The sequence below is a fragment of the Oryzias melastigma genome, unplaced genomic scaffold (genome assembly GCF_002922805.2).
Source record: "Oryzias melastigma strain HK-1 unplaced genomic scaffold, ASM292280v2 sc00263, whole genome shotgun sequence".
In the NCBI taxonomy this organism is placed as follows: domain Eukaryota; kingdom Metazoa; phylum Chordata; class Actinopteri; order Beloniformes; family Adrianichthyidae; genus Oryzias; species Oryzias melastigma.
Window position 1 is genome coordinate 172,121 of NW_023416897.1, and position 27,704 is coordinate 199,824.

General features: G+C 41.7%; 1 protein-coding gene and 1 long non-coding RNA gene across 2 annotated transcripts in view; both read left to right on the top strand.

Annotated features, from left to right (window-relative positions):
* Positions 1 to 20,887: 20,887 nt before the first annotated feature.
* Positions 20,888 to 22,480, top strand: LOC112140546. The gene is made up of 2 exons (XR_004947382.1): positions 20,888 to 21,408; positions 22,230 to 22,480. It is a non-coding gene; the product is annotated as an uncharacterized LOC112140546 (long non-coding RNA).
* Positions 22,481 to 24,251: 1,771 nt separating this feature from the next.
* LOC112140538 (SH2 domain-containing protein 3C) overlaps positions 24,252 to 27,704 on the top strand; it is a 93,461-nt gene continuing 90,008 nt past the window's right edge. Inside the window, exon 1 of the mRNA XM_024263534.2 lies at positions 24,252 to 24,669. Coding sequence (XP_024119302.1) covers positions 24,386 to 24,669 — 284 coding nt within the window. The 5' untranslated portion in view covers positions 24,252 to 24,385. The remainder of the gene's footprint in view (positions 24,670 to 27,704) is intronic.

Below are 27,704 nucleotides of genomic sequence, written 5' to 3' on the forward strand. Positions count from 1 at the left end.
GGGTAGAATATCCAGACAGCAGGAGGAGGAGTTCAGTTGACATAGAATGTCCTGCAGTTCTTTACTGTTTATGGGTTGAAACTGAGCAGGCAGGCAGACTGGGGGAAGCGAGCGTCATTCAGACACAGTGAAGCTCAGTGTACAGAGAGAATCTCTGAATGATCTCATGAACCTAAACATGTAGACGAGAATACCAATGTTTTTGTAGACCTATGCAAAGTAAAAAAGGTAATCCCTCAACATAATCTGTGTCTTCCATACATTGTAAATTAGATAAACACAGATTTAGTGATCAGTTTTGTCAGTTGTGTCCTCAGCGGAATTACCCGTTCATTGTATGTAAAAGCTATTAACCCTTGTGCTCTCTTATGGGGTTGTTACGCCCCATTTGGGAACAACATAGAGGTAAACTGAAAACAAATGTGTAACAAGAACACAACAAATGTCTCCATAAAAAAGTTTAAGAAATGTACTTAGAAGAACAAAACAACAATAACTGAAAAGTGAAGCAAAAGGCTCCAGAGTGAACCAAGGCCAAAATAACAAACAAAACCCCAACTAACTCAACCGAGGGAGCAAAAGAAACAGTAAAAGAATGATAAACACTAACCTCCCTGGACTAACATAAACAGGAGAAAAGATTTACTAAAGAAAATGGCAGTTCACCCGTACAGATTCACTTAAATTAAACAACACTAAATATTAAACAACAGAATGGGACCAAAACAAAATACAAAATTAACCACAGAGTACGCACAAACTAAAACAGGTGGAGAAGATCACTGAGCTGCAGTGGAGACAGATCGCAGCCCAGCTCCATTCTCCTGGGTTGGAATTGACTTAAATTGAACTTTATTGATATCACGAGAATAAATTAATTCGTTGGAACCAGAAACACTCCAAAAACACAGCCTCTTTTTCAATGGGAAGAGTGGCAGTTAGGGAGGCATTGCTGAAGTCCTGCAGATCAGCAGGAGGGAACCGCGGATGACAGGTCTGCATCCGGGTCAGCGCGCCGTTAAGCAGCTCACACACAGAGCGTGCTGCTCGATGTCTCCACAGCAGAGCTGCTCCTCAGTGCGGATGCACCACCTGTCGCTGATGCTCTCCGGGAGCCCCCACCCCCCGTCCTTCCACTCTATAAAGACATAAAGACAGAAAGACAAACAAAGATCCAAAAAACAAACAGGAGTCCCACTCTGACAAAAATCGACAGAACCAAAAAGAAAGAACAAGACCAAATAATAGACCAAATAATAATCTTAGGTTGCCAGGGCAGTCAACCAACAATGCCCTGTCACACTAAGTTTTGCTGTTGTTAGCACATTGGTCAGTGGATTGTTGTCTGTTTGGACAGTGAATTTAGCTCCATACGGGTAATCATGGAATTTATCAATGAATCAAAAAAAAAATCCTTTATTACTCCCACAATGTGGAAATTCTCTCAGTGGTGGGCAGCAGTCGCTGGACGGCGCTCTATCGCCCAGAAAAGACACATGAGGGTACAGGAAAGATGTCAAAATTCAAGTATCTTCAGCCCGGGTCACAGTAGGACGGCATGAGTTAAAGTACAAGCAAAAATAAATCAGCATTGAAGCACATTAATTTCACGAGACGAAAAGGTCCACAAATTGACTCCCACACGTCCAGCCTGGTGGCAGCCGTACGCGGTCGCACAGCGTTCTAAGGCACAGTCGGGGGGCCTGGAAGAAAGAGTCACCAAGGCGTTGAATTTGTGGTGAAGGTCATGGGCAGGGGAGAAATGCAGGTTTCCATGACAACGGGCTCAGTTTATCACACTTTCAGCGGATTGTTTTGGTACAGGGGGGGGTTCCTGATTAGAGATGTTTGTTTACTCGCAGACAGACACAGCTTCTGTCTGCCTGCTGAAAGTCCAGGTGCTGCATTATGGCTGAGAAATTCACAAAACTGGTCAATTTTCTTGATTCCCTCCAAGTCGAGCCGACACTCGCTCCATCGATTATGCATCAATCTTGGCCTCCAGTCCATTCAATTTATCAGTCTGCAAGCAAAAGGCACTGGACAAGGACCTAGAGGATATTCTTGGTATAATACAGCCCCAAGTCATTTCATCAGTTTGCAGTATATAGGTTTTTTAGTATCGGCAAATCTTAAAACTGGTGCATGAGTGAGGCAGTGAATAATGTGGTTGAAAGCCTCTTGACGGGCTTGATCCCACTGGCCCCCAAAAGGTTCTGACTCTTTAAAATAGTGGTGGTGGTGCGGGGGGTCTATATTTGTCCTTTTTGGGTTTTTTTTGTTAACTCTGTGAGGGGTATCACAATGGCAGAATAGTTGGTCACAAACCTCCTATAATAGCCACAAAAACCCAGGAAAGATCTTAACGGAAGAAACAATCTAGTGATGGATGGAATTGAGGAATCACCACAGGAATCCTGGGCCACAACAGAAGAGAAACTGAAGGAGATTATCAGGGAAAAAATGCACTTACAGCAGAATATAGAAATTGAAAGAGCACATAGAACTGGAAAGCCTGGAGGAGGAAGACCAAGATCCATCGTAGTGAGATTTCTCCGATATAAAGACAGGGACTCAATCTTGCAATAGGCAAAGTCCCTCAAAGGTACAAAGATTTATATAAACGAAGACTACACAGAATCAGTAAGACCAAAAAGGAAAGAACTGATGCCAGAATTAAAAGCAGCAAGGCAGAGAGGAGATATTGCCTACTTAAGACATGACAAGTTGATCATCCATCCTCGTGCTAGCACACCAAAATCTTAAATTTTACAACTTTGACTGAGACATGGACCTGACATCATGGTATCAGATACTTCACTCAGACCAGCCGAATACAGCTATTTGTTAGATAAGATTGCACAATATGATAAATTAGAATTTCCAGCTCCCCAGGACAATGAAGGTGTGAAAGAGGGCGACATTGATCCTGAAATATTTTTTTTATAATGATAATCACAACTGTCAGTACTATACGGAGGAACAATTCAATATTGCAAAGATTAATGTAGTAACCTTTATTTAACCAGATAAAAACCCGTTGAGATCAGGATCTCTTTTTCAAGGGTGACCTGGCCAAGAGGTCGGCAGCACACGTCTCATAAATATGGTTACAGTGTATAACAAATTAGCAAAGATATGAATTTAGGGTTTTTACAATATAAAATTTAGGTACAGTAGAGTGACAGAGATTTTTTTTTTTTTTTATATATATAACATAGTTAATAACGAAGTACAGTAGTTTGGGGAGTGCACAGATTATATACAGCTTGACATTTATGAAATTCAATGATAGTGAGGTTAAATCTTTTTTACAGTGAACGTTAGAAACAGGAGCAGTTTTGTAGGGATTCTTTTTCTTTGTTACACAAAAAGGATTTGAATACACCCAATGAAACAAGATTAGACCATTTCAGTTCAGTTTGGATAGAGTTCCAGGCAGAGGGAGCAGAAAAACTGAAAGCATGTTTCCCGAATTCAGTTCGGACACGGGGAGCATGTAGGAGAAAAACTTCGCTTGAGCGTAAGGCATATTGACTGGTGATTTTTTGGAGAAGGGAACTGAGATATGTGGGGACCATACCAAGTAGCGCCTTATAGACTAGGGTCATCCAATGCGAATACTAACAAATTCTCCATTATTCATTTTTATAGCAGAAGTTTGTATGCCAATTTCCATAAAATCAAGGACTACTTGAAGCAGTTTTCACAAACCTTCAGTATAATCACAGTCTCAGAAACATGGTTTAACAATGACAGGGGAGTGGACTTTGACATTGAAGGCTATGAAGTCATTTATAAAAGCAGAGAAATAAAAAATGGAGGTGGTGTCGCTCTGTACGTAGACACAAATTTGAATTATAAGTTGATATAACATTTATCTGTTGTGGTGAGCAATGTTTTTGAATGTATTGAAATTGAGATCACAAAGGAGAAAAAGAAAAATATAACAGTAGGTTGCTTATACAGGGCACCAGGTTCTGACATGAATACTTTTAATGCTTGGATAGAGGAAAATTTTACCAACATGAGTCAAAAAACTATGTTTCTGTGTGGAGACTTTAACATAGACTTACTGAATGTAAACAAACATAAAGCATCCGAAGAATTCATCAATATCATGTACAGTTATGGCTTACATCCTATGATTAGCAGACCCACACGAATTACTTCAAACAGTGCAACATTAATAGACAACATATTTACCAATGTCATTGATAATAATATTGTTAGTGGGTTATTTATAAATGATATCAGTGATCCTGTCTTTGCAACCTATAACATCAAGTATAAGAAATTAGAAAGTGATAACAGGCTAAAATCAAGGAGGATTAGAACTGAAAAGTCTTTGAATGCATTAAAAAGGGATTTGATGGAGTATAACTGGGACTTAATTTACAACGAAAAAGATGTAGATAAAGCATATGATGAATTTTTAAAAATATTTAAACTATTATATGATAAAAACTGCCCAATACAGGAATACCGAAGTAAAGTTAAACATGCAAACAGTTTATGGATTACAAAAGGATTAAAAAATGCCTGTAAGAAAAAAAATAATTTATACAAAGAATTTATAAAGCACAGAAGTGATGAAGCTGAGAGGAGATATAAGACATATAAAAACAAATTAACATTGATAATGAGGAAGTGTAAAAAGGAATATTATAGCAATTTACTGGAGAACAATAAAAACAATTTAAACAATTGTGGACCATATTAAATATGGTAATTAGAAATTCTCCAAAATATACAAGTTATCCAAAGCATTTTCTAGATGGGGAAACCACACACACAAATCCAAAAAATTTTGCTAATTTATTCAATACCTTCCTCGCTAATATTGGACCAAGTCTGGCTAAGGAAATTCCAACATTAAGCAAAGGTCCTCATTTAACAGACAGTAATATTAACACTATTTATCTTGAAGAGGTGGAGGAAGAAGAAGTAAGTGAAGTCACTAAGCAGTGTGAGAATAAAACATCTACAGACTCCTACGATATTGACATGATGTGAGTCAAGAAGCTAATTGAAGGAATTTCAAAACCCATGACTCATATATGCAATCTATCATTCCAGAATGGTCAATTTCCTCTGAAAATGAAAACTGCTAAAATAACCCCACTCTACAAATCTGGAGATAAACATCAGTTCACAAATTACAGGCCTGTCTCCCTCCTCCCTCAGTTTTCTAAGATCCTGGAAAAACGTTTTAAAAATAGACTTTGCAAATTCATCGATAAATAAAATTTACTTACAGACAGCCAGTATGGTTTTAGAGCAAACAGATCAACATCACTGGCTTTAATGGAATTAACGGAGGAAATAACTAATATCACAGAAGAAAATACATATGTGTTAGGTTCAAACAACCTGAAACATTTCTCTGAAAGGAAGACAAGAGAGGGGTCAGTTCTTAAATCAGATTTTACTTGCACAAGAACAGACAGAGAATGTTCAAAGCAGTCTCCACCCGCTCTGAAGATCTTGGTTCAGGGTTTCCATATTTATAACCTTTCAGGGGGGGTCTTATTTTATTTACATTTGCTGCTCTCAAGGTGTGGAAGGAAAAACAGCCTCAAACTGGTTCTACTATCATCAATGTCATAGTTCAATGCAATAGGTCTGCGTCAGCATCTTCGAGTATCTGTAACAATTCAGCCTCCAGACAGCCTTGAGCTAAGGATGACTGCATCCTTCCAGATACCAGCTGAGCAAGACCTCGAATGAGCAAAAAGAGAAAAAAGGTTAAAATCATACAAAGCAAATATAAGATAAATGTATGTACAACTCTATCAATATGCAATAGGAGTTTTCATAGATTTAAAAAAAGCATTTGATACAATAAATCATGACATTCTAATTCATAAAATGGATAAACTGGGAGTGCGAGGACCAGCTTTAGACTGGGTGAAAAGCTATTTACGAGATAGGAAACAATTTGTGAAAATGGGAGACCATTACTCAACAGTTCTGGACATTGTGTGTGGTGTCCCTCAAGGCTCAGTGCTTGGGCCAGTTTTATTTAACCTTTATATCAATTATATAAATAATACATCAGATGAAATGAAATTCATATTATTTGCAGATGATACAAAAATTCTGTTTTCTGACACAGATATCCAGGAACTCCTCGCCAGAGTGACCAGAGAAATGTATAGTTTAAAGGACTGGTTTGATAGAAACAAGCTATCCCTTATTTTGGACCAAACTAAAATCATGTTTTTCGGTAAAAATAATAAAAAAGAGCAAATTAAAATAAGAATAGCAGGAGTAACATTAGACACAGTGAATCATATCAAATTCCTGGGTGTGACAATAGACGACAAGATGTCAAACTCCCTTGGACTGGAGCTCCATAAAATATGTCACCTGGTGGGATCTCAAACATCCAAAGAAAGATGAGGATTCAGCCTAGGACCACATGGGAGGCCCAGGTCAATAAAAAGAACTGGACCACAGTTTCCATGGTTACTGTCGGTGATACTCTAAGACATCATGGTTTGAAATCATGCATGGCATGGAAGGTTTCCCTGCTCAACCCTCATGCTCTCTTATGGGGTCCAGATGACCCCATCCTTACATTGATGTGTGATCCCTCCCATGACAAAGGTGGGCATGGTTTAATGTCTGCCACAGACACCAGAGGAGATAAAAAAAATCATTGGGAAAAAAAAGTTCAGCGTGCTGTCTTGTGGGGTCCAGATGTGGGGTCCTTCCCCCTGGTGACTAGCAGCTGACCGGGGTAATCTGACGGTTTAATTAAAACAAAGCATTGTCTGGTTTAATGTGATTCATTTGTGATAAATCTGTGAACATTTCATCTGAAAAGACCACAATTTTTTTCACCCATATCTATGTATGACCAATTTTCATACGTGGAACATGCGCAAAATGAAAAAAGGAGTCAGTGTGACACGGCCTAAAGAACATCTCTCCTTGCTCCAGCTTTGTTTACATGTCTTTAGTGACTTGCATAGCTGTTTATTATCTTGAGCGTCTTTGTTATACCCCTTGTACCCCTCCTTGAACCACCACCTTAACGTGGTGGAGGGGTTTGAGTGCTTCTGCCCCTGGTAGGGTCTCCCATGGCAGATAGGTCCTGAGTGACGAGCCAAAGAGCGGTTCAGAACCCCATTTATGAGTAACAACACAAGAGATTACGCTACGTCGCCCGGATTGGCGTCACTGGGGCCTCACCCTGGAGCCAGGCCTGGGGTTGGGGCTCGAAGGCAAGCGCCTGGTGGCCAGGGCTCCTCCCACGGGCCACGGTCGGGTCCAATCCGAAGGAGCGACGTGGGATCACTCCCCAGTGGGCCCACCACCTGCAGGGGAGCTCTGAAGGGGCCGATGCATTGTGGTTTGGGTGGGGGTCGAAGGCAGGAGCATCGGCGGCCCAAACCCCGGTCATGGAATTTAGCTTTTGGGACATGGAATGTCACCTCTCTGGGAGGGTAGGTAGGAATGGCCTCCCTGACCTGAACCCGAGCGGTGTTTTGTTGTTGGACTTCTGTGCACGTCATAGTTTGTCCATAACAAACACCATGTTCAAACACAAAGGTGTCCATCAGTACACCTGGCATCAGGACACCCTAGGTAGGAGATCGATGATCGACTTTGTAGTCGTTTCAGGCAATCTCCGGCCATGTGTTTTGGACACTCAGGTAAAGAGAGGGGCAGAGTTGTCCACTGATCACTACCTGGTGGTGAGTTAGATTCGCTGGCGGGGGAGGAGGCCGGAAAGACTCGGCAGACCTAAGAATGCTGTAAGGGTCTGCTGGGAACGTCTGGCTAAACCCTCCATCAGGGAGGTCTTTAACTCCCATATCTGGGAAAACTTCAAGCAGGTACCGAGGGAGGTTGGTGACATTGAGTCCGAGTGGACCATGTTCTCCACCTCTATTGTCTGTGCTGCTTTCCGGAGTTGCGGTCGCAAGGTCTCTGGTGCCTGTCGTGGCGGCAACCCCCGAACCCGGTGGTGGACACCGCAAGTAAGGGATGCTGTCAAGTGGAAAAAGGAGTCCTATCAGGCCTGGCTGGCTTGTGGGACTCCAGAGGCAGCTGACAGGTACAGGAAGTTTAAGCGAGCTGCGGCCCGGTCTGTTTTGGAGGCAAAAACTCGGAGGAGTTTGGTGAGGCCATGGAGAAGCACTATCGGTTGGCCTCAAAGAGATTCTGGCAAACCATCTAGCTCCTCAGGAGGGGAAAGCAGTTTTCTGCAGGCACCGTTTTCAGTGTAGGTGGGGAACTGCTGACCTCAACCCTGCTGACACGCCTTCCGTTGAGGAAACAGAGGCTGAGGACACTGGGTTGGAACTGTCCATCACCCAAGCTGAGGTCACTGAGGTAGTCAAAGATGTCTTGGTGGCAAGGCTCCGGGGGTGGATGAAGTTCGCCCTGAGTACCTCAAGTCTCTGGATGCTGTGGGAGTGTCTTGGCTGACATGTCTCTGCGGCATTGCGTGACAGACAGGAACCGTACCACTGGACTGGCAGACTGGGGTGGTGGTTCCCCTTTTCAAGAAGGGGGACTGGAGGGTGTGTTCCAACTACCTGGGAATCACACTCCTCAGCCTTCCTGGGAAAGTCTATGCCCGGGTACTGGAGAGGAGAGTCCATCCGATAGTCGAACCTCAGATTCAAGACCAACAGTGCGGTTTCCGTCCTGGTCGTGGAACAGTGGACCAGCTCTACAACCTCTCCAGGGTGCTGGAGGGTTCGTGGGAGTTCGCTCATCCAGTCCATATGTGTTTTATGGATTTGGAGAAGGCGTACGACCACGTTCCCCGTGGTGTCCTGTGGAGGGTGCTCTGGGAGTATGGGGTCCGGGGAGCCTTACTGAGGGCTGTCCGGTCTCTGTACGACCGGAGCAGGAGCTTGGTTCGCATGGCCGGCAGTAAGTCAGACCTGTTCCCGGTGCATGTTGGACTCCGGCAGAGCTGCCCTTTATCACCGGTTCTGTTCATAGTCTTTATGGACAGAATTTCTAGGTGCAGCCAGGGCCCAGAGGGGGTATGGTTTGGGAACCACAGGATTTCCTCTCTGCTCTTTGCAGATGATGTTGTTCTGTTGGCTCCTTCGAACTGGGACCTCTAGCATGCATTGGAGCGGTTTGCAGCCAAGTGTGAAGCTACTGGGATGAGGGTCAGCACCGTTAAATCTGAGGCTATGGTTCTCGACCGGAGAAAGGTAGTTTGCCCTCTCTGGGTGGGTGGAATGCTCCTGCCTCAGGTGGAGGAGTTTAAGTATCTTGGGGTCTTGTTCACGAGTGATGGAAGACCAGAGCGTGAGATCGACAGGCAGATTGGTTCTGCGTCCGCTATTATGCAGTCACTGTACCGGTCCGTTGTGGTGAAAAGCTCTCAATTTACCGGTCGATCTTCGTTCCAGTACTCACCTATGGTTATGAGCATTGGGTCGTGACCGAAAAAACGAGATCCCGACTACAAGCGGCTGAAATGATGAAGTGGAAGAAGATGGATGGATGGATGGATGGATGGTCTTCGTCATCTGCGGTTAATTTACAATCATTAGAGTAAATAAAAATGAAATCCAAAATTTGTAAATATATTTCTATATTGTCTTTCATCAAATCAAATAAAACTTTATTTATAAAAGCGCCTTTCATACTCAGAGCACCTCAAAGCGCTTTACTTTTAAAAACAAAACATACAAGGTAAAAATCCAACCCACCATTCACACACACACACAACCCCTCCCCATAACACATACACCCATGACCCCTGACACAATGAATACTTAAAATAAATAAAAAAGAAACTTGTAAAATAAACTTAAGGCTTGGCTCTGCTGTGAGGAGATGGTATGGAGCATTCTATCATACCAGGAGCCAGCTCGGTCAAAAGAACATCGCCACGGCGCCCACCCAGACCATGACAGCAACGGAGTCCACTCCAAAGCTGTGAGGCTGCAGTGCAGGACTCCAGCCGCCCCAGCAAGGGGAAGAACCACGGCAACGACTCCAGACCAAGCAGACAAGCCCTGATATGATAGAACCCACAGGAAACACTGGGGGTAAAATGACATTAAGATAATAGAATTAAGTACATAAAATGTATGTAAAATAAATAACATTGAAATTGAGATTAAATACATAAAATATTAAATAAAATCTGTAAAGAAGAAAAATAAATGAATGAATAAATAAAATAAATAAATGATTAAAAACTAATTTAATAAATAAGCAGATAACATCAACTAATGTAGCCACGAGGGGGCCCAAGCCAGGGTCTCATTGTGCCGGTCCCAAGCCCGGATAAATACAGAGGGTTGTGTCAGGAAGGGCATCCGACGTAAAATCTTGCCAAATCAAATATGCGAATCAGACCTACGAAATCCATACCGGATCGGTCGAGGCCCAGGTTAACAACGACCGCCATCGGTGCTGTTCACCGACAGGGTGCCGGTGGAAATTGGACTACTGTTGGTGGAAGAAGGAGAGGAGGAAGGCGGGTCCGTAGGGAGAGAGAGAAGAGGAAAGTCACTAGTGTTGGACTGAGAGTTGGGACTTTGAATGTTGGAACTATGACAGGAAAGGGTAGAGAGTTAGTGGACATGATGCAGAGGAGAAAGGTAGACATACTGTGTGTCCAGGAGACCAGGTGGAAAGGTAGCAAGGCTAGAAGTTTAGGAGCAGGGTTCAAGTTGTTCTATCATGGTGGAGATGGGAAGAGAAATGGAGTAGGAGTTATCCTAAAGGAGGAGTTTGTTAGGAGTGTTGTGGAGGTAAAAAGAGTGTCAGATAGAGTGATGAGTCTGAAGATAGAAATGGAGGGTGTCATGTTCAATGTTGTTAGTGGGTATGCCCCACAGGTAGGATGTGAGCTGGAAGAGAAGGAGAAGTTCTGGTTGGATCTTGATGAAGTGATGATGAGCATCCCTGGAAATGAGAGAGTTGTCATTGGTGCAGATTTCAATGGTCATGTTGGTGCAGGAAACCGAGGTGATGAGGAGGTGATGGGCAGGTTTGGTATCCAGGAGAGGAATGTAGAAGGACAGATGGTGGTTGATTTTGCAAAAAAGATGGAAATGGCGATAGTGAATACATTCTTTGAGAAGAGACAGGAACATAGAGTGACCTATAAGAGTGGAGGTAGAAGCACACAGATAGACTACATCTTGTGTAGACGGTGTAATCTGAAGGAGATCAGTGACTGTAAAGTAGTGGTTGGTGAGAGTGTTTCCAGACAGCACAGGATGGTGGTGTGTAGAATGACTCTGGTGGTGAAGAAGATGAAGAAAGAGAGGGCAAAGGCAGAGAAGAGGACAAACTGGTGGAAGCTGAAAAAAGAAGATTGTTGCATGACTTTTAAGAAACAGTTGAAACAGGCTCTGGGTGGTCAGGAGGTACTCCCAGATGACTGGATAACTACAGCTAATGTGATCAGGGAGACAGGTAGGAGTGTACTTGGTGTGTCATCAGGAAAGAGAGTTGATAAGGAGACTTGGTGGTGGAATGAGGAGGTGCAGGAGTGTATACGGAGTAAGAGACTAGCTAAGAAGAAGTGGGACACTGAGAGGACTGAGGAGAGTAGACAGGAGTACAGGGAGATGCAGCGTAAGGTGAAAGTAGAGGTGTCAAAGGCCAAACAAAGAGCTTATGATGACTTGTACGCTAGGTTGGGTAGTAAGGAGGGAGAGACTGACCTGTACAGACTAGCAAGGCAGAGAGATCGAGATGGGAAGGACATGCAGCAGGTTAGGGTGATCAAGGATAGGAATGGTAATGTGGTGACAGGTGTCAGTGGTGTAATGGAAAGATGGAAAGAATACTTTGAAGAGTTGATGAATGAAGAGAATGAGAGAGAACAAAGAGTAGAAGAGGTGACGGTTGTGGAGCAGGAAGTAAGAAAGATTAGTAAAGGTGAAGTGAGAGGGGCTTTGAAGAGGATGAAGAGTGGAAAGGCTCTTGGTCCTGATGATATACCTGTGGAGGTATGGAAGTGTCTAGGAGAGATGGCAGTGGAGTTTTTGACCGGGTTGTTCAACAGGATCTTAGGTGGTGAGAAGATGCCTGAGGAATGGAGGAGAAGTGTGATGGTGCCCATTTTTAAGAATAAGGGAGATGTGCAGAGTTGTGGTAACTACAGAGGAATAAAGCTGATGAGCCATACAATGAAGGTGTGGGAAAGAGTAGTGGAAGCCAGACTAAGAGCAGAAGTGAACATTTGTGAGCAGCAGTATGGTTTCATGCCAAGAAAGAGCACTACAGATGCAACATTTGCTTTGAGGATGTTGATAGAGAAGTACAGAGAAGGTCAGAGAGAGCTCCACTGTGTCTTTGTAGATCTGGAGAAAGCTTATGACAGAGTGCCCAGAGAGGAACTATGGTATTGTATGAGGAAGTCTGGAGTGACAGAGAAGTATGTCCGAGCAGTGCAGGACATGTATGAGGGCTGTAAGACAGTGGTGAGGTGTGCTGTAGGGGTGACAGAGGAGTTCAAGGTGGAGGTGGGATTACATCAGGGATCAGCTCTGAGCCCCTTCCTGTTTGCAATGGTGATGGACAGACTGACGGATGAGGTTAGACAGGAATCACCATGGACTATGATGTTTGCAGATGATATTGTGATTTGTAGTGAGAGCAGGGAACAGGTGGAGGTGGAGTTAGAGAGGTGGAGGTTTGCCCTGGAAAGGAGAGGAATGAAGGTTAGCCGCAGTAAGACAGAGTACATGTGTGTGAATGAGAGGAACCAGAGTGGAAGAGTGAGGTTACAGGGAGAAGAGATAAAGAAGGTGGAGGAGTTTAAGTATTTAGGGTCAACAGTACAGAGTAATGGAGAGTGTGGAAAAGAAGTGAAGAGGAGAGTGCAAGCAGGTTGGAATGGGTGGAGAAAAGTGTCAGGTGTGATGTGTGACAGAAGAGTTTCAGCACAAATGAAAGGAAAGGTGTACAAGACTGTGGTGAGACCAGCCATGTTGTTTGGACTAGAAACAGTGGGACTGAAGAAAAGACAGGAAGCAGAGCTGGAGGTAGCAGAGATGAAGATGCTGAGGTTCTCTTTGGGAGTGACCAGGATGGATAGGATCAGGAATGAATACATCAGAGGGACAGCACATGTTAGAGGTTTTGGAGATAAAGTCAGAGAGGCCAGACTGAGATGGTTTGGACATGTTCAGAGGAGAGACAGTGAATATATTGGTAGAAGGATGCTGAGTCTAGAACTGCCAGGAAAGAGGTCTAGAGGAAGACCAAAGAGGAGGTTTATGGATGCAGTGAATGAAGACATGAAGGTGGCTGGTGTTAGAGTGGAGGATGCTGAAGACAGGCTTAGATGGAGGAAACTGATTCGCTGTGGCGACCCCTGAAGGGAAAAGCCGAAAGGAAAAGAAGAAGAAGAAGAAGCAGATAAGATCAACTAAAAGCAGAATTAAAAAGGTGAGTCTTGAGCCTCTTCTTAAAAACCTGTACGGTCTCCGCGGCCCTGAGACTCTCCATCAGGCTGTTCCAGAGGCGAGGATCATAATGAGAGAATGAAGCCTCACCATGTGTTTTGGTCCTCACCTTAGGAACAACTAACAGGCCGGTGCCGGAAGACCTCAGGGTCCGTGAGGGTTCATACTTTAAAAGAAGATCGCTTAAATAGAAAGGCTCAAGACCATAAAAACATTTATAAACCATTAAGAGAATCTTAAAATCAATCCTGAAACGCACAGGAAGCCAATGCAGCAATTTTAAAACTGGTGTAATATGCTCCCGCCCCCTGGTCCTCATCAGAACTCGTGCTGCTGAGTTCTGTAATAATTGTAAATCTGTAAGAGATTTTTGAGGTAAACCAGAGAGCAGGGCATAACAGTAATCTGAACGACTAAAAATAAAAGTATGCATCAGCACCTCTGTGCTGGCATAAGAGAGCAAAGATCCTGTGGGACTTCCAGATCCAGACGGACAAGATGGTAATGGAGAACCAACCAGACATTGTAGTGGTGGATAAAGAACAGAGGAAAGCCGCTGTGGTGGATGTGGCAGTACCTAGTCATGGTAACATCAAGAAGAAGGAACATGAGAAACTGGAGAAATACCAGGGACTCAGAGAGGAACTGGAGAAAGCTTGGAAGGTGAAAGTGACAGTGGTGACCGTGGTAATTGGAGCACTCGGGGCTGTAATCTCCAAACTGGAGGAGTGGCTACAGCAGATCCCTGGAAAGACCTCAGACATCTCAGTCCAGAAAAGTGCAGTGCTAGGAACAGCTATGGGAGAGAAACCACGTGGACGGGATGAGAAGGGCATTTTATAGATGTAAACCAATAAACTAACCCAAATAAAAAAAACTCACTTGTCATTTGTTTTACACGTAAGGTTGATAAAGAGTGAAATCACGACACTAACTTACACTCAGTTACCGTTATTTCATTATCTACATCTGCAAGTCTGTAAAATTAAATGAAACTAAAATGAAAATGGTTTTGATCCTCAAAAAAAAATATTTATTTATTTCAACAGCCTGGGAGGATGGAAGCTCTGAATGGAGCCCTTCGCTGTCAGGGAAGTTACGCTTCTCTTTTTTCAAAATTGATGACTGAAACAAGCTAAGTTGAAGCATCAATCTGCTTGTATGATTTAGCAATGAAACACTAAATTAGCAGAAATACTTTGAGTTTGTCGGTGTGAGGAATTGTTCAAACAAAAATAACTTTGCAGTCTTGCAAACGGAAGCCATCTCAATGAACAAGCATTTTTTTTTAAAGAAAAGAATGTACTAAAAAAGGCTGTGAATTAAAAATTCCTGACTTGAGTTCTTGAATCCAGTCCGTTGTTGTGAAACCATCTCAACTGTTTCCCTTTCAGTTCCACCATTGGGTAAAATGCTAATCATTGTGTAAGTGCTGATGCGAAGGAGTAGCGAGTAAAAAAAGAAAAGAAGCAGAGCACACATGACTGCCAACACTTCCTCCCAGGCAGTGCAGCCCCCACCAGATGAAAACCCCCTCATGCTATTAATGGCACGTTTACGGTACTGTACCATCCCAAAGCCATCTGTTTGCCAGCAGTCAATTTCCCTGACTCAATTACCAGACACAGTGGCTCTTTGCTCAGCAAAGATGTGCCAAAAATAAATCTCTGCTTATCTCAGCACTGCATAAACCCGTACAACAGTTCACTGTCAAAAGTGTCTGATGCCACAGAGAATCATTTATTTAACGTTAACTTTGCATTTACCCACAGAAAGAATAAAAAAAATACTGTTTCAAACTTTTACTTTTGCTGTTACAATAGGGGTTATTGAGTATAAACCCCTGTTGTATTTTATGATAAACTTAATTTTTATTGATTATGTTTGTAGCTTTTTTTTCTGTTGAACCGGACGGAAAAGAAGAGGAGGCAGGTTGGGGGGGGGTGTTAAGAGCCCAAAGGAAAGGTAAGAGAGGGAGGTTAGAGAAAGTAGAAGATGGTAAAGAGGGTAGTAACATCATAAAACAACCTGCTGACTAAAATAATCTTCACATTGAAACTAGTTAAAATGTACACAATACAACTGCAGTTCACACACTTAATCATACAAACCGACAGATAAAGCCTTTCATTCTGTCACACATACTATTAGTGCATAGGTGAGCTGACACCTGTGCTCACGCCAAGACCCCCCGGTTGCAGCCCGGACCCCCCAACATGGAGAGAACCCACCCGCTGGGCAATCTCGCCAAGCACCCAGTCCACTGCACACTGGACCACCGCAGAGGCCCCCCACACCCAAGAGCAGGAAAGGACAAGAGCACAGAGAGTGCAGGCCCCAGCCCAGCCAGAGGAGCAGCCCCCCCACCACGGCAGGAGGGCCAACCTGGGACCCCTCCCCCGGAGAGCTCCCCAACACCAGAAGAGCAGCCCACCACCACCCAGCAGCGCCGAGCATTCCCCCGCCCCACCCCAACGAGCCAGGCCCCCCCAAGGGAAACCCACCCCCATGCTCCAGACAACCGCCAGCCCCCGCCGCGGGAGGTCCAGGGGGGAGCAAGGAAGGGGCTGCTCACCTCAGCCGAGCAGACGGGCACCCAAGAGAAACATAGGGCCCATCGAGTGAGGCCCGACCAGGCACACCCACTGATGGAGTTTTGGAGAGGACTAGTTCTCGAGAGCAAGGACCGGAACCGCACCACCGAGACCTGGACACCCCCAGGCTCCGATGTAGATTGATCCCCTGCTCTAGATCTTAAATCTCGGAAGAGGAGGCCGCCGGACCCAGGAGACTGGCACCCAAGAGACTAGACCACCAGGCCGAGCCCCCCCCCCAGGGATGGTGTAGGGGACAGAAGGTCGAAGGTCCCACCTTCCTTGTGTGATGCATGCTTGTTTGCTTGTTAGAGTGTATATTTATGGTGTTAGAGGTGTGTGTACTAAAGGGTGCAGTTAAAATTGGTGAGAAGGCCTTAACAGGGCATCTCCTGATTGCTCACAGAGTTGTCCCGTCACCCCCCACTAAGGGTCCTACATGTCTACGGTGCGTTTTTCATTTTTAAGCCAAGATTCTGAGATGGCTATAACACTAAATGGTTCTGAGAAGGCCTGCAGATAGTCCTTAGTGCTATGAAAGTTAGCATAAAGACTTCTGGCATTGAAATGTATAATTGATAGTTTATTTGAATTTTAAATAAGCCTATTAAATTCATCGTCACTATAATAGCGACAATATCATTAATACAATGAAAAAAATTAATGTCTGCATCAATACTCTGAACCCTCTCGTGCTCATTATTCTCAGTGACTTCAAAAGTACTCAAATGACATTCATGATGATTATTCATTCATTTTGAAGAAGTCATATTCATATTTCATCTATTTGCCATAACGGCTCCTTTGCATTTTGACCAAAACCTCACTTTTCTGTTTATGATTTCCGTATTTAACCATGAACAGTAATATATTTCAACCTCTGGATAAAACAAGAACAGACTGGTCTGGAGAGCTGCCATTATCTATTTTTACTTAAAGTGTTCAATGTCTTTGAGATCTCTTACCAGTAGAACTTTGGACTGCTCTGGTGCAGATCCGTTCAGCTGAATGTAGACTATACAGTTCCTGGTCCAAGTCGCTCTGATCCTATTATTCCTCCTCAGGCTGCGAGCTTCTCGAGCAATTTCTGCCGTCTTCTTTGTTAGATTTTCGTTTGTGTAGACGTTGGAGCCCTTTAGCTTTTTACCTTGATGTAGAAGGTCGGTTTTATGTTTGCGATTTAAAAATCGTAAGATGATCGCAGGCTTCGTTTTGTCTTTCCACGGAAAGTATGGCAAGCTGCGATGCTTCCTTCATCAATATGTATATCTTTTTCAGAATAAAATGCAGAACCTGCCTTTTCAGGGTCTGTAGATCTTCAAGAGCAGCATCCTCTAATATTCCTGCCCTCTATAGCTGCTTTAGCATAAGAGCGGGGCTTAGCAACAAGACCGGTAATAATCACATCTTCCATTCTATTTCAATTATAAAATAACACTATATTCTACAACAGCAAGACATCCATCATGGAAGCAACTCCCTGTTCCAGATAGTGATGGTCATGCTCGAAAGCAACAATTCTAAGACTCTTAAATGATGGGATTCTTTTTTGGTTTTTTTGGTTTTTTTGTCAGCTGGATCACACCTAATGCGTTTTTCAATCACCCATACGTCAATGCTACAGACGCGACATTTAAGCGTCGAGCGCAGCACATTGTTCTTGCAGCAGTGCAATTTGAGCAATCAAGCAGATACTGATCAGTAGACCTTAAAACTCTAGAACGGCTGCAGACAGCTAAAAGCTCATTTAAGTAAACTGGAGTGAGATCACGGGGAGCCTTAAAGACAAACAGTAAAAGTTTAAACTAAATTCTAAAATGACCAGAGAGCCAGTAAAGAGACTTGAAGACTGGGGTGTTAACAGTTAACAGTCGTGCTGCTGCATTCTGGACTGACTGCAGACGGTTGAGTGATCGCTGAGTGACACCGAAGTACAGAGAATTACGGTAATCTATGCGGGAGGAGATCATGGCGTGGTTGGATGTTTCTAGATCACTGCGGCTCAGGGAAGGTTTAGCTTTAGCTAACAGGTGCAAGTGATAAAAACTCATTTTGACAACAATGTCAATCTGTTTATCAAATTTAAAACAGCCGTCAAAGAGAACTCCCAGATTTCTAACAGCGATGGGGTCAGCTGTAGAAAAATTCTGGCTCAGCCACTGCTTTATGTCCTGGATCCATTCGGTTAAAACGTTTGTGAGGTCTTTATTTCCTGAACTGAGGGGCAGATATATCTGCAGATCATCAGCATAGCAATGGAATGAGACGTCATGTCGTGGAATGATGGAACCAAGAAGCAGCAGAAATAAAGAAAAAAGGTCAGGACCAAGGATAGAGCCTTGAGATACCCCACAGGAGAGAGGAGCCATAGAGGAGGAAGCCTCACCAATTTTAACAGAAAAGCTTCTCTCTGTTAAATAGGGCTTAAACAAATTAAGTGCAGCACCGTGAACGATGTGGTGCTCCAGTCGAGATAGAAGGACTGCATGGTCCACTGTGTCAAAGGCTGCTGTCAGGTCCAATAGCACCAGAACCACAGGCTGTTGTTCTGCAGCTGCTTTAAGCAACTTTTTCAAATAACTAAAAAAGCAAATGAGAAACAGGTCCAAAATTCCATAAAACAGAGGCGTCAAGATGAGTTTTTTTAAGAATAGCCTAACCACAGCATGCTTAAAAGCAGATCGAACCACTCCAGAGCTTAAAGACGTGTTGATAAAGTTCAGAAGACCAGGCCCTACAATATCTAAAGCTTCCTTCAGACTTTTAGCAGAATTTACATCAAGACTGCAGTTTGTGGGTTTGAGGGATTTGAGTGTGAGAAAGAGCAGGAAGAGAAATCAACTGAAAATGATCAAACACCTCAGAAACGATAGATTCTATTAAAAAGTTTCTGTTAACAGCTGGAGTTAAGATCTGTCTGACAGAATGAACTTTATCAATAAAGAAATGAAGAAAATCCCAGGGGCCTGTGATGGCTACAGCTTCACAAGGGGATTTATTCCATGAAACGGCACTCTCGGACAGGGATTGTTGGTGGAGATAAAGTCAGAAAAATACTGTAGTCTTTCATCAGAATCAGAGAGTTCCGCCTGGGTGTGGCTCCTTTCTAAATTGTAGTAAGGTGGACTTTTATCTGCAGTAGTTCATCCGAAAACCAGGTCACGCTCATCTGAAGAGCAGCCCTGCAAAGGCCTTATTTCAATGACTGCTGCCATCTAGTGCTTAAACATGAACACAGTGACACAATTAGAAAAAAATAAAAAGCTTTATTCCCACTCATCTAAAAAGCTGCTCCCTATGTTTGCCTTAATCTATAAATACAATAGCTTCAAAAAAAGTTTGATATGATCATAAAAGGGCGTTTCCGAAATGACACAAGACAAGTTCAGAAGTATTAAAGCAGAGGCTGCAGTTTCCAGAAAGAAAAATATTCTCTGAGCAACTTTCTCAGTCTGGTCATAAAACGTTTGTTTGTTTAGCAACCAATTGTTTTTAAAAACAGTGAAAAGATGGTATAAGAGGCATCAGGTTCTGCAGACCATAAATCAGAACCATGACTATCTTTGTTCAGTCTTTAGAACACAACAGCTGCTGTGTGCAGCTGTGACTCTGTGATAAGTTAGACAGTGTAAGAGGTTAGCAAGTATCACAGGGAGCTTTTTCATGAAAGGCTTTCATCACAAATCTCTGTTTGTTCCAGCACTAATCTCTGAAGACAACACTAGTAGGCTATTCAGACACAAAGATGTCTGTTTTTCAGAGACTTACCCACCCCTCAAATGGCTGCACTGCATGTGAGCTCCAGTGTCTGAGGTTTGCTCTGCAGCTGCAGCTTCTTTTCTAGCTTTTGTCCACCCAAAGCTGCCTTTTCACAGCACTTGTTCTCAAGGCATACAGTACTGCATATTTCCAACAGTCAAACACATCTGATTTAGAATTCAAATAATCAACCATTGTTAAGACTACCTTAACACAAGCTTTATCTGAGCAGGGTAGGAAACAATATAGACCATTCAGGACGGAGAACCCTGAGGACCAGAGCTGGAGAAACACTGGTCTATCAACAAGGACTGCAAATATGACAGAATAAAGGATTCAAAAACTCTGTTAACCCGGTGGCTAGACTTTCACTCATTGCCTTTAAATGTGGAGTCAAGATAAAATAACCAACCAACCAGTCAGCTTGCCTTTTATTTTTATCCATCACCTTTATACATTTTCCTTTTTTTTTAACAAAAATATATGCCCTTCATGTAAAACAGATAATGGATCTAGGATCAGAGATTTAAGATTCCTAACATAGTTTTCTTGCGAAAGTAAATAAACATAAGAGGGCCAGAAACTTTTTTGGAAAGGGCCTATATCATGCAAAATGAACCTTCTCGAGCTCTTACGTGTTTTATAATGTTAATTCTTCACAATAAATAAACCCAAAGTGTTTTTTTCATCCGTTACTGAACATTCTTCTAAACCAGAACATCTGTGGATCAACCCTTCACCCCAAACAGGACGTTCAGAATGCTCTGGGGCAGGTTAAACAAATTCAGAGTTCAAACTTGAACTCAGAGTTCTCTGAGTCAAAATTTGCAAACTTGGAGTTTTTGGTTTCAGAACAGCTGAAAAGAGTTGATTCAATCAACTTTAAATGATTGGACTCAGAATCAGGTGTGAGCGTCGCAACTATGAAAAGCCCTGATCAATGGAGCAAAGACATCACGATTTACCATGGCAACTGGAGCAAACACCTTTAGGCAGGGGGCGGAGCTACGGGGTGGGAAGGGGGGGGGCAGATTCCACCCCAGCAAAGAGCTCTGCCCCCCTCTTGCCACCCCAATTTTTGAGTCAATGATGACAAATACCATTTGATGCTGACAGATGTATTCTCGCCCCAAACTGGTTGCTCCGCCGCATCCAAACGTTCAATCAACACTCGCGCTATTTTCTTTAAAAACCGCTCTTCCACAGAGTTTTATAGTTATTCTAGTATTATTGTGGAGCGATAACTGGTATTTCTTACTATTATTGCTCAATACGTGAACGAAGTGAAGCTTCATTCGGTAGAAAGCAGCACGTGGACCGCGGCGCTCCACCTGAGGACAGGTGTGTCTGGGGGGAGTGAGGATGAACACCTCCCGGACCAGCAGCTGATCACAGAATCACGCTTGTTTGTGATCTTTATGAATGTAATGTGTAAACACAGTGTTTACAAAATGCTCCACTGTTGATATAAATACGTTTTCTTTAGGTTTCGATTCTGTTCATGCACTTTATGAGAGTGATGACGTCATCGTAGCTGCATTCTGCCTCTGCTTTGCTCCGTGCGCGTGCACGCTTCGCCGCGTGTGCCAGCTGAGAGGAGGAGTTTTCCCTTGGATGTTCAGTGTGCGCTGATGGACCAAGTGAGTTTCTGTTTCTGTTCCACTTCCTCTTACTATTCTGTTTAGTTAGTAATGCGCAGCTAAATGACGGCTAATTAGACATAACGAGCACGGGCTCACATGAGCGTGCATGTGGATGCGCACGAGTTCTGTAACTATTTTTCATGTAATTTAAGTTACAAACTGAGTTTGTATTTGTGTTTATTACAAGTGTGGTGTAAAGGTAGGTTCTTCTGCTAGAATGTGTGTCCCCAGACTAAGAAATGTTTGATTTGTTTTGTAAACTAATATTTTGTCCCAAAAAGGTAACACGAAGATGGATGATCATAATAGACTTTATTGTGGGTCTTTTGGGAGTTTTTTGTCATATTTTTGCATTTTCCCTATGTATTCTATGTAAAATAACAGATTTTTGTGTTTAAAAAGGGGAAAAAAACAATACCTTTGTTTGACTAATGTAGGATAAAAACATGAGTGATGAAAGTGACATAATTATGGAAGGACTTAAAAACGCACAATTATTACTGCAAATTATTGGGAGGCACAGATTCTGGCTGGATCAGCAGTGGTCTGGGAGAATCCATGTTGCCTCTCTTTTCGTAGAATATGTGGTTAATGACAACCAGACATGACACTAAACTCACAAAAGCCCCAGAATAAAGTCTGTTGTTATCCACCTTCTTTTTATGCTTTTTGGGACAAAATATGAGTGTTGAAACCAGACGGCACTCCCAGGTTGATAGTGGTGCCAATCACGATCAGCTTAAAAAAAAACTAAAACCTCAACACACATTTAATGGATCAAAATCCTTTTTTTTTCTAAATGTATTTTTAAAAAACAGAGTGGACAGATGATTGCAGCAGATGAAGACTGATGAGAAACATCAACCTGCTGGTGCTGAAGCTGCAGGATGGAAACCAGCAGCTCCTCTTCTCTGTTGAAGTGTGAGAGGACTGATGAGAAAACTGTTGAGGTCCAGACAAAGTTATTCCTGCGCAGGAAATCCACACAGATGCTGAAACTCTGACCAGAGGTGATAAATGAGCATCAACGCTGAAGATTTTCACAATAAAAGAGCCAGACTCAAATGTGGAGAATGCAGCATTCCTTTGTGCTCACACAAAAACAACAACTGCTTTACTAAAACAATGCACACTGTCTGCATCGAAAAGACAATTACACAGAGTTTTATGTTTGTGTCTTTTCTAGTTCATGGTAGTGGTTTATTGGTTCTGTCAGTCATCAGAGTGAATATACTGGATACATAAAAATATATTCACACTGCAGATGAGAACAGGTGTTTTCTTTTGTTGGTACTGTAGAAGCTGCTTGTTTGCTGATTAGCAACAAACCTAAAATTAGATTTTTACTATCTAAACATTATTGAATACACAAACATTTTTTTAATAATTGGAAATTAATTCAGGTTTAAGAAATCATCAACAGAAGTTTCTTTAAGCTTTAGGAATAGCAGCTCAGCTAAAAGAGCTGCTGTTGTCTCATTAATAATGATAACACTATATAAAATACATGATTTTGAACCTTTCATTTGTAATGGCCTTCCAATCTGCTGTTCACATTTGCCACCCCATGGAAAACGTTCTCGCTCCGCCTCTGCTTTTAAGGCTTATACTTCGGTGACAGAAATTGATGTGTTCCTACAAGCAAATGCTGACTACGTGCATATTTTCTACAAAAAGATCAACACAGCTGCAGCGGTACAACAGAGAGAGAAAGTATCTGCAGAGTTAATGCGTACGTCTACATTTGAATCATTTCAATTCAAGAGAAGAACTAAATGTCAGGAAGGTCATTCTGTGACTTGTGAAGTAAGGAATATATTTTTGATCTGTCAATAATTTAACTAGCAATCTCTGTAATTGCATGAATGACCATTTTTCATAACCCCCCCCCAAACAGCACACCCACACACGGATATGACTCTGCATGCAAAAAAAAGAAACACTTTAACTGCCTAAAATATGTTAAAATAAGTGGTGGCCGCGTTAACAACCGTACTAACATTTGATCTCCTGCAGCACGGTAGATGCTTTAAAAGGCATCTCCAGTGTTTAAGGTTTAAAGATTTCTGTTGTTACAGGGGTCCTACCATGAAAATTCTACTTTTTGAGGTTTTAAATACGGATGTCCCGATCCGATCACGTGATCGGAAATCGGGGCCGATCACGTGATTTGGGACTCGATCGGAATCGGACTCCTTTGTCCGATCAGGATCGGATATTTCATTTATTCTCATTATGATCAGAGCTTTTTATTTCATCTTATCATTTCGGATAAATACTCCACTAGAAGTCTGCATGTCATGAAAAGATCACAAAATGTCATCACCAGAAAATGCATCAGAAAACGGCAGCAGCTCAAGCAGAAGGCTAACTTGTAAACAAAGCTAGCTAGAAAGCTAACTTCCGGGATCAATAACTCTTTTAAAAACACTTTAAACTGACAGCAAGTGTCTTTATTGGTTTGTCATAACTCAAACAACAACCTCTAAAGGTATTCCAACAGAAAAAGACAGTATTTTTTGTTTCTTTTTAATGTGAAGCTCTTCATGCTGCAGACAGACGGTTAAACAACAGCTGCTAACTGCTACATGCTACATGTTGTGATCATCAAATAAAATTAATTTGATCATTTTATTACAATGAAAGACAATGATATTTAGGTAAAGGTTTTTTTTTTAAGTTTTAAATAAAGAAAGTGAAAGATTGTTCTGGGTCAGCCTTGGGATATGTCGTGATACATACTTCATTGTGAGACGTGTATCGGGTTATGTATCGTTTCACCACATTCTTGCCGCTACACACCCCAGGCATGGTGCCACACAAAGAGAGGCTGAAGCTGAGCTGCAGTTGGCTGAAAGAGAGGAGGAGGGTGAAGCAAGAGGAGCATAAGGGAATGAATGTGGAGTAGAGCGGGGGGTATTTCCTCCTTTACTCAGTGCTGGATCCAACTACCCCAGGCTGCAGCCCCACCAGCATGAAGCCAGCTCAACCACCCTCTGATGCTCTTACCCCAGGTCTACCTTCACCTTCAGCCTCAGCACCTGACAGTCTTCTGTCTGATGACTCCAGGATAAAGATCACCACATTCACAACAGAGTGTGCCTCAAAAACTGACAGAGACCCTGGGGAGAGCAGCAAAGCTTTTTTGAAGCAGGATGTTTACGTCCCAATGGACCCAATTTCTGCTACAGCCCCCAGCCACAAGCCTCCTCAGTCAGCGCAGCAGCGCAGCTCACAGAAAACGCTGAGCACTAACAGGTGAGCAAGTTTATTTATGACCCGTGTAGATGATGCCTTTTGTAAATGACCAGTTATATATGGCTTGTTGACCATAACCATGAGGGAATTTGCCAAGATCACAATCTATTCTAGAAAAAAATGCACTTCTCTGCAAAGCCTTTTTCTCACTCCTTGTCTTTAGCCCTAATATGTCGATAGTAATGTCAGGTACATCATTTTATGAAGAAATGCAACACAAGTCAATTGAATTTCTACAAAAATTTGATTATCTATTGGAAGAATTATAGAAATCTACCTGAACCATTTTTTGTCAATTTCTGCTCAAAATTATTCCTTGAACAGTTTGTAAAAATAACAATAATAATAATAATAATAATGGCAATGCCTCTACTTTGAATGGTTAGAAAGCAGTGCTGTAATAAAAATGTAAATTATTTTTGTAGTGTAAAATCAGCACTTTCTGTTACAACAAGGAATCCAAAATTGCCAAAAAGGTTTTTCTCCATTCCTTTCTTAAAAAAGAAATCATTCTTATATTTCAGGGAAAAACACTGCTGAACGTTATCTGAAAAGCACAAAAGTAAGACTGTTCATTTTTTTTGTTGTCTATGGTCAGTTAGGCAGTTTTGTCAGCTACTCTGTTTGTGTTGATATTATGATCTCTTTATTGTAAAACCTTATTTTTTTGCTTCCAGATAAAGCTGACAAAAAAAGCATGAGGCTGCTTGTTAACATATGACGTAGACATGAAATGCTTTTTCCCTCTTTGAGATTTTTCTTTTTGTTTTCTTATTGACTGACAAAAGTTGTTTATGTATGGTAATATATTTATTTCTCATGAAAATGGACCTTTCATGGATGAATGGAGGAGGTGAACAACACGCACATTTGTGCGCAATTCACCAGCATTTTCAGGGAGATTGCATGAAAGCATTTAACGCAACTGTCTGTCATGCCATTTTCACATTTTGCTTTGTTAGAGCCAAATCTTATATGACTGGTTACACTCACCTGAATTTATTGGCTAAAGACTGTCAGAGGTATAATATCCAGTATAACTCAAAATAATAAAAGAGAATCTACATATTTTTTAAACACACGGCATACCTAATTAACATCTTAAAAAGAAGCTGTAGCTGTTTCTACATAAATGTTTCAGCCAACCTGAACACATTGTTAATATATAAAAGGGATTCATTTACTAGTATAAACTTATTCTGCTAATGTGGTTACATATATATATATTTCAAATTTACAATATCTGATTAATTCTAACTCGAAATTTTCAGCCAAACATTAGATAGTGCACATGAACAAGTGTCCCTTTTTTTAAATTATTAAAATAAAAAAAAGATTTAAACAAATTCAACGAACTGGGAGATTCTACACAATCACACTGAGAACTGATTACTCAAATCTTGCAGTTAAATATTAAACATTAAAATCATGTTACGGTTACTAGATTCCATTTTTAAAACATATTTATTCGCACAATTTATGTTTACTCAAAAATTCCACATGACAAAGATGCAATGCAATGGTGTGATTGTTACCTATTATTAGTCATAAAATGTAGGCATTTTTATACAGTTCTTGTTTTTAGTTTAACATGATTGAAATCTACATATTTGAAAAGTTTTAGTCTGCTTTAATGTTATATATGACTAAAACCCACAAAAAATGAGCATAGTGTTTCTGTTTTGAATTCAGTATGTTTAAAATTAACGTCATCTATTCATTCATTCATTGCAGTAGCTATTTGGTTTACATTGTGGACTTCATTTTGAATGACACATAACTTCATTGAAAAGATGAAGATACTATGAAGTGGGGAAAAAATCAACAAAACTATTGGCTTATAAATTGAAAAAACAACAGACAAAAAACAATATTCGCAAAATAAAAGACGCTGTAACCAAAACACCAGTTTACAAAACAGGAAAAATTCAAACATGTTTTGAGACTTACTATAAAACTCTATACAGTCAACCAATACTCAATGATAAACTTAAAATAGTAAATTATTTAGAAAATATGAATTTACCTAAAGTGACAGATGAACAAAATGCAATATTGACAGCAGAAATAACAACAGAGGAAATACATTTGGCAATCTCAAAACTGAAAGCTAATAAATCCCCGGGCACAGACGGTTTCACCTCAGAGTGGTACAAATCACTTAAAGACACACTAGCCCCTCTCTTGGTAAAAACCTTTAACTGGGTGCTGAAAGAAGGGGAAATTCCAAGTTCCTGGAAGGAAGCTAGCATCTCAATGATCCCAAAGGAAGGAAAAGATAAGATGGAATGCTCTAGTTATAGACCAGTAAGCATTCTTAACCAGGATTACAGACTATTCACATCAATTTTAGCTAGACGAATAGAGGGGATACTACCAGACATTATTTCATTAGATCAAACAGGTTTTATAAAAAATAGACAGACCCAAGACAACATTAGGCACACTCTTCACGTACTACATCGTACACCTAAGAATCAGGAAAAAGTCTTGGTGTTTGGAATCGATGCTGAAAAACCTTTTGATTCAGTCAGGTGGGATTTTCTCTACCAAGTTTTGGAGCAATTTAATTTTCATAAAACGCTCATTACAATACGTTCACTTTACACAGAACCAACAGCTAGAATCAAAGTGAACGGAAGTCTTTCCGATTCTATCAGATTAGAGAGGGGCTGTCGTCATGGTTGCCCTGTCAGCCCTCTCCTCTTTGCTATTTTTCTAGAACCACTAAGTACTTGGATAAAACAACATGAGCTCATAACTGGTATAAAAATCAAAGGAAGAGAACAGAAAGTGGCGTTATTTGCTGACGATATCTTGATATATTTATCAAAACCAGACTCTTCCTTCCCTGTGCTGATGTCGGCTCTTGCAGATTTTGGGCTCTTATCAGGATATAAATAAATGTAAATAAAACACAAGTCATCACTTTTAACTATACACCATTTCAAATTATTAAAAAGACTTATGAAATTAATTGGAACTCAGATTCACTTACATATTTGGGGGTAATCTTGCCAAAGGATATAATTAGG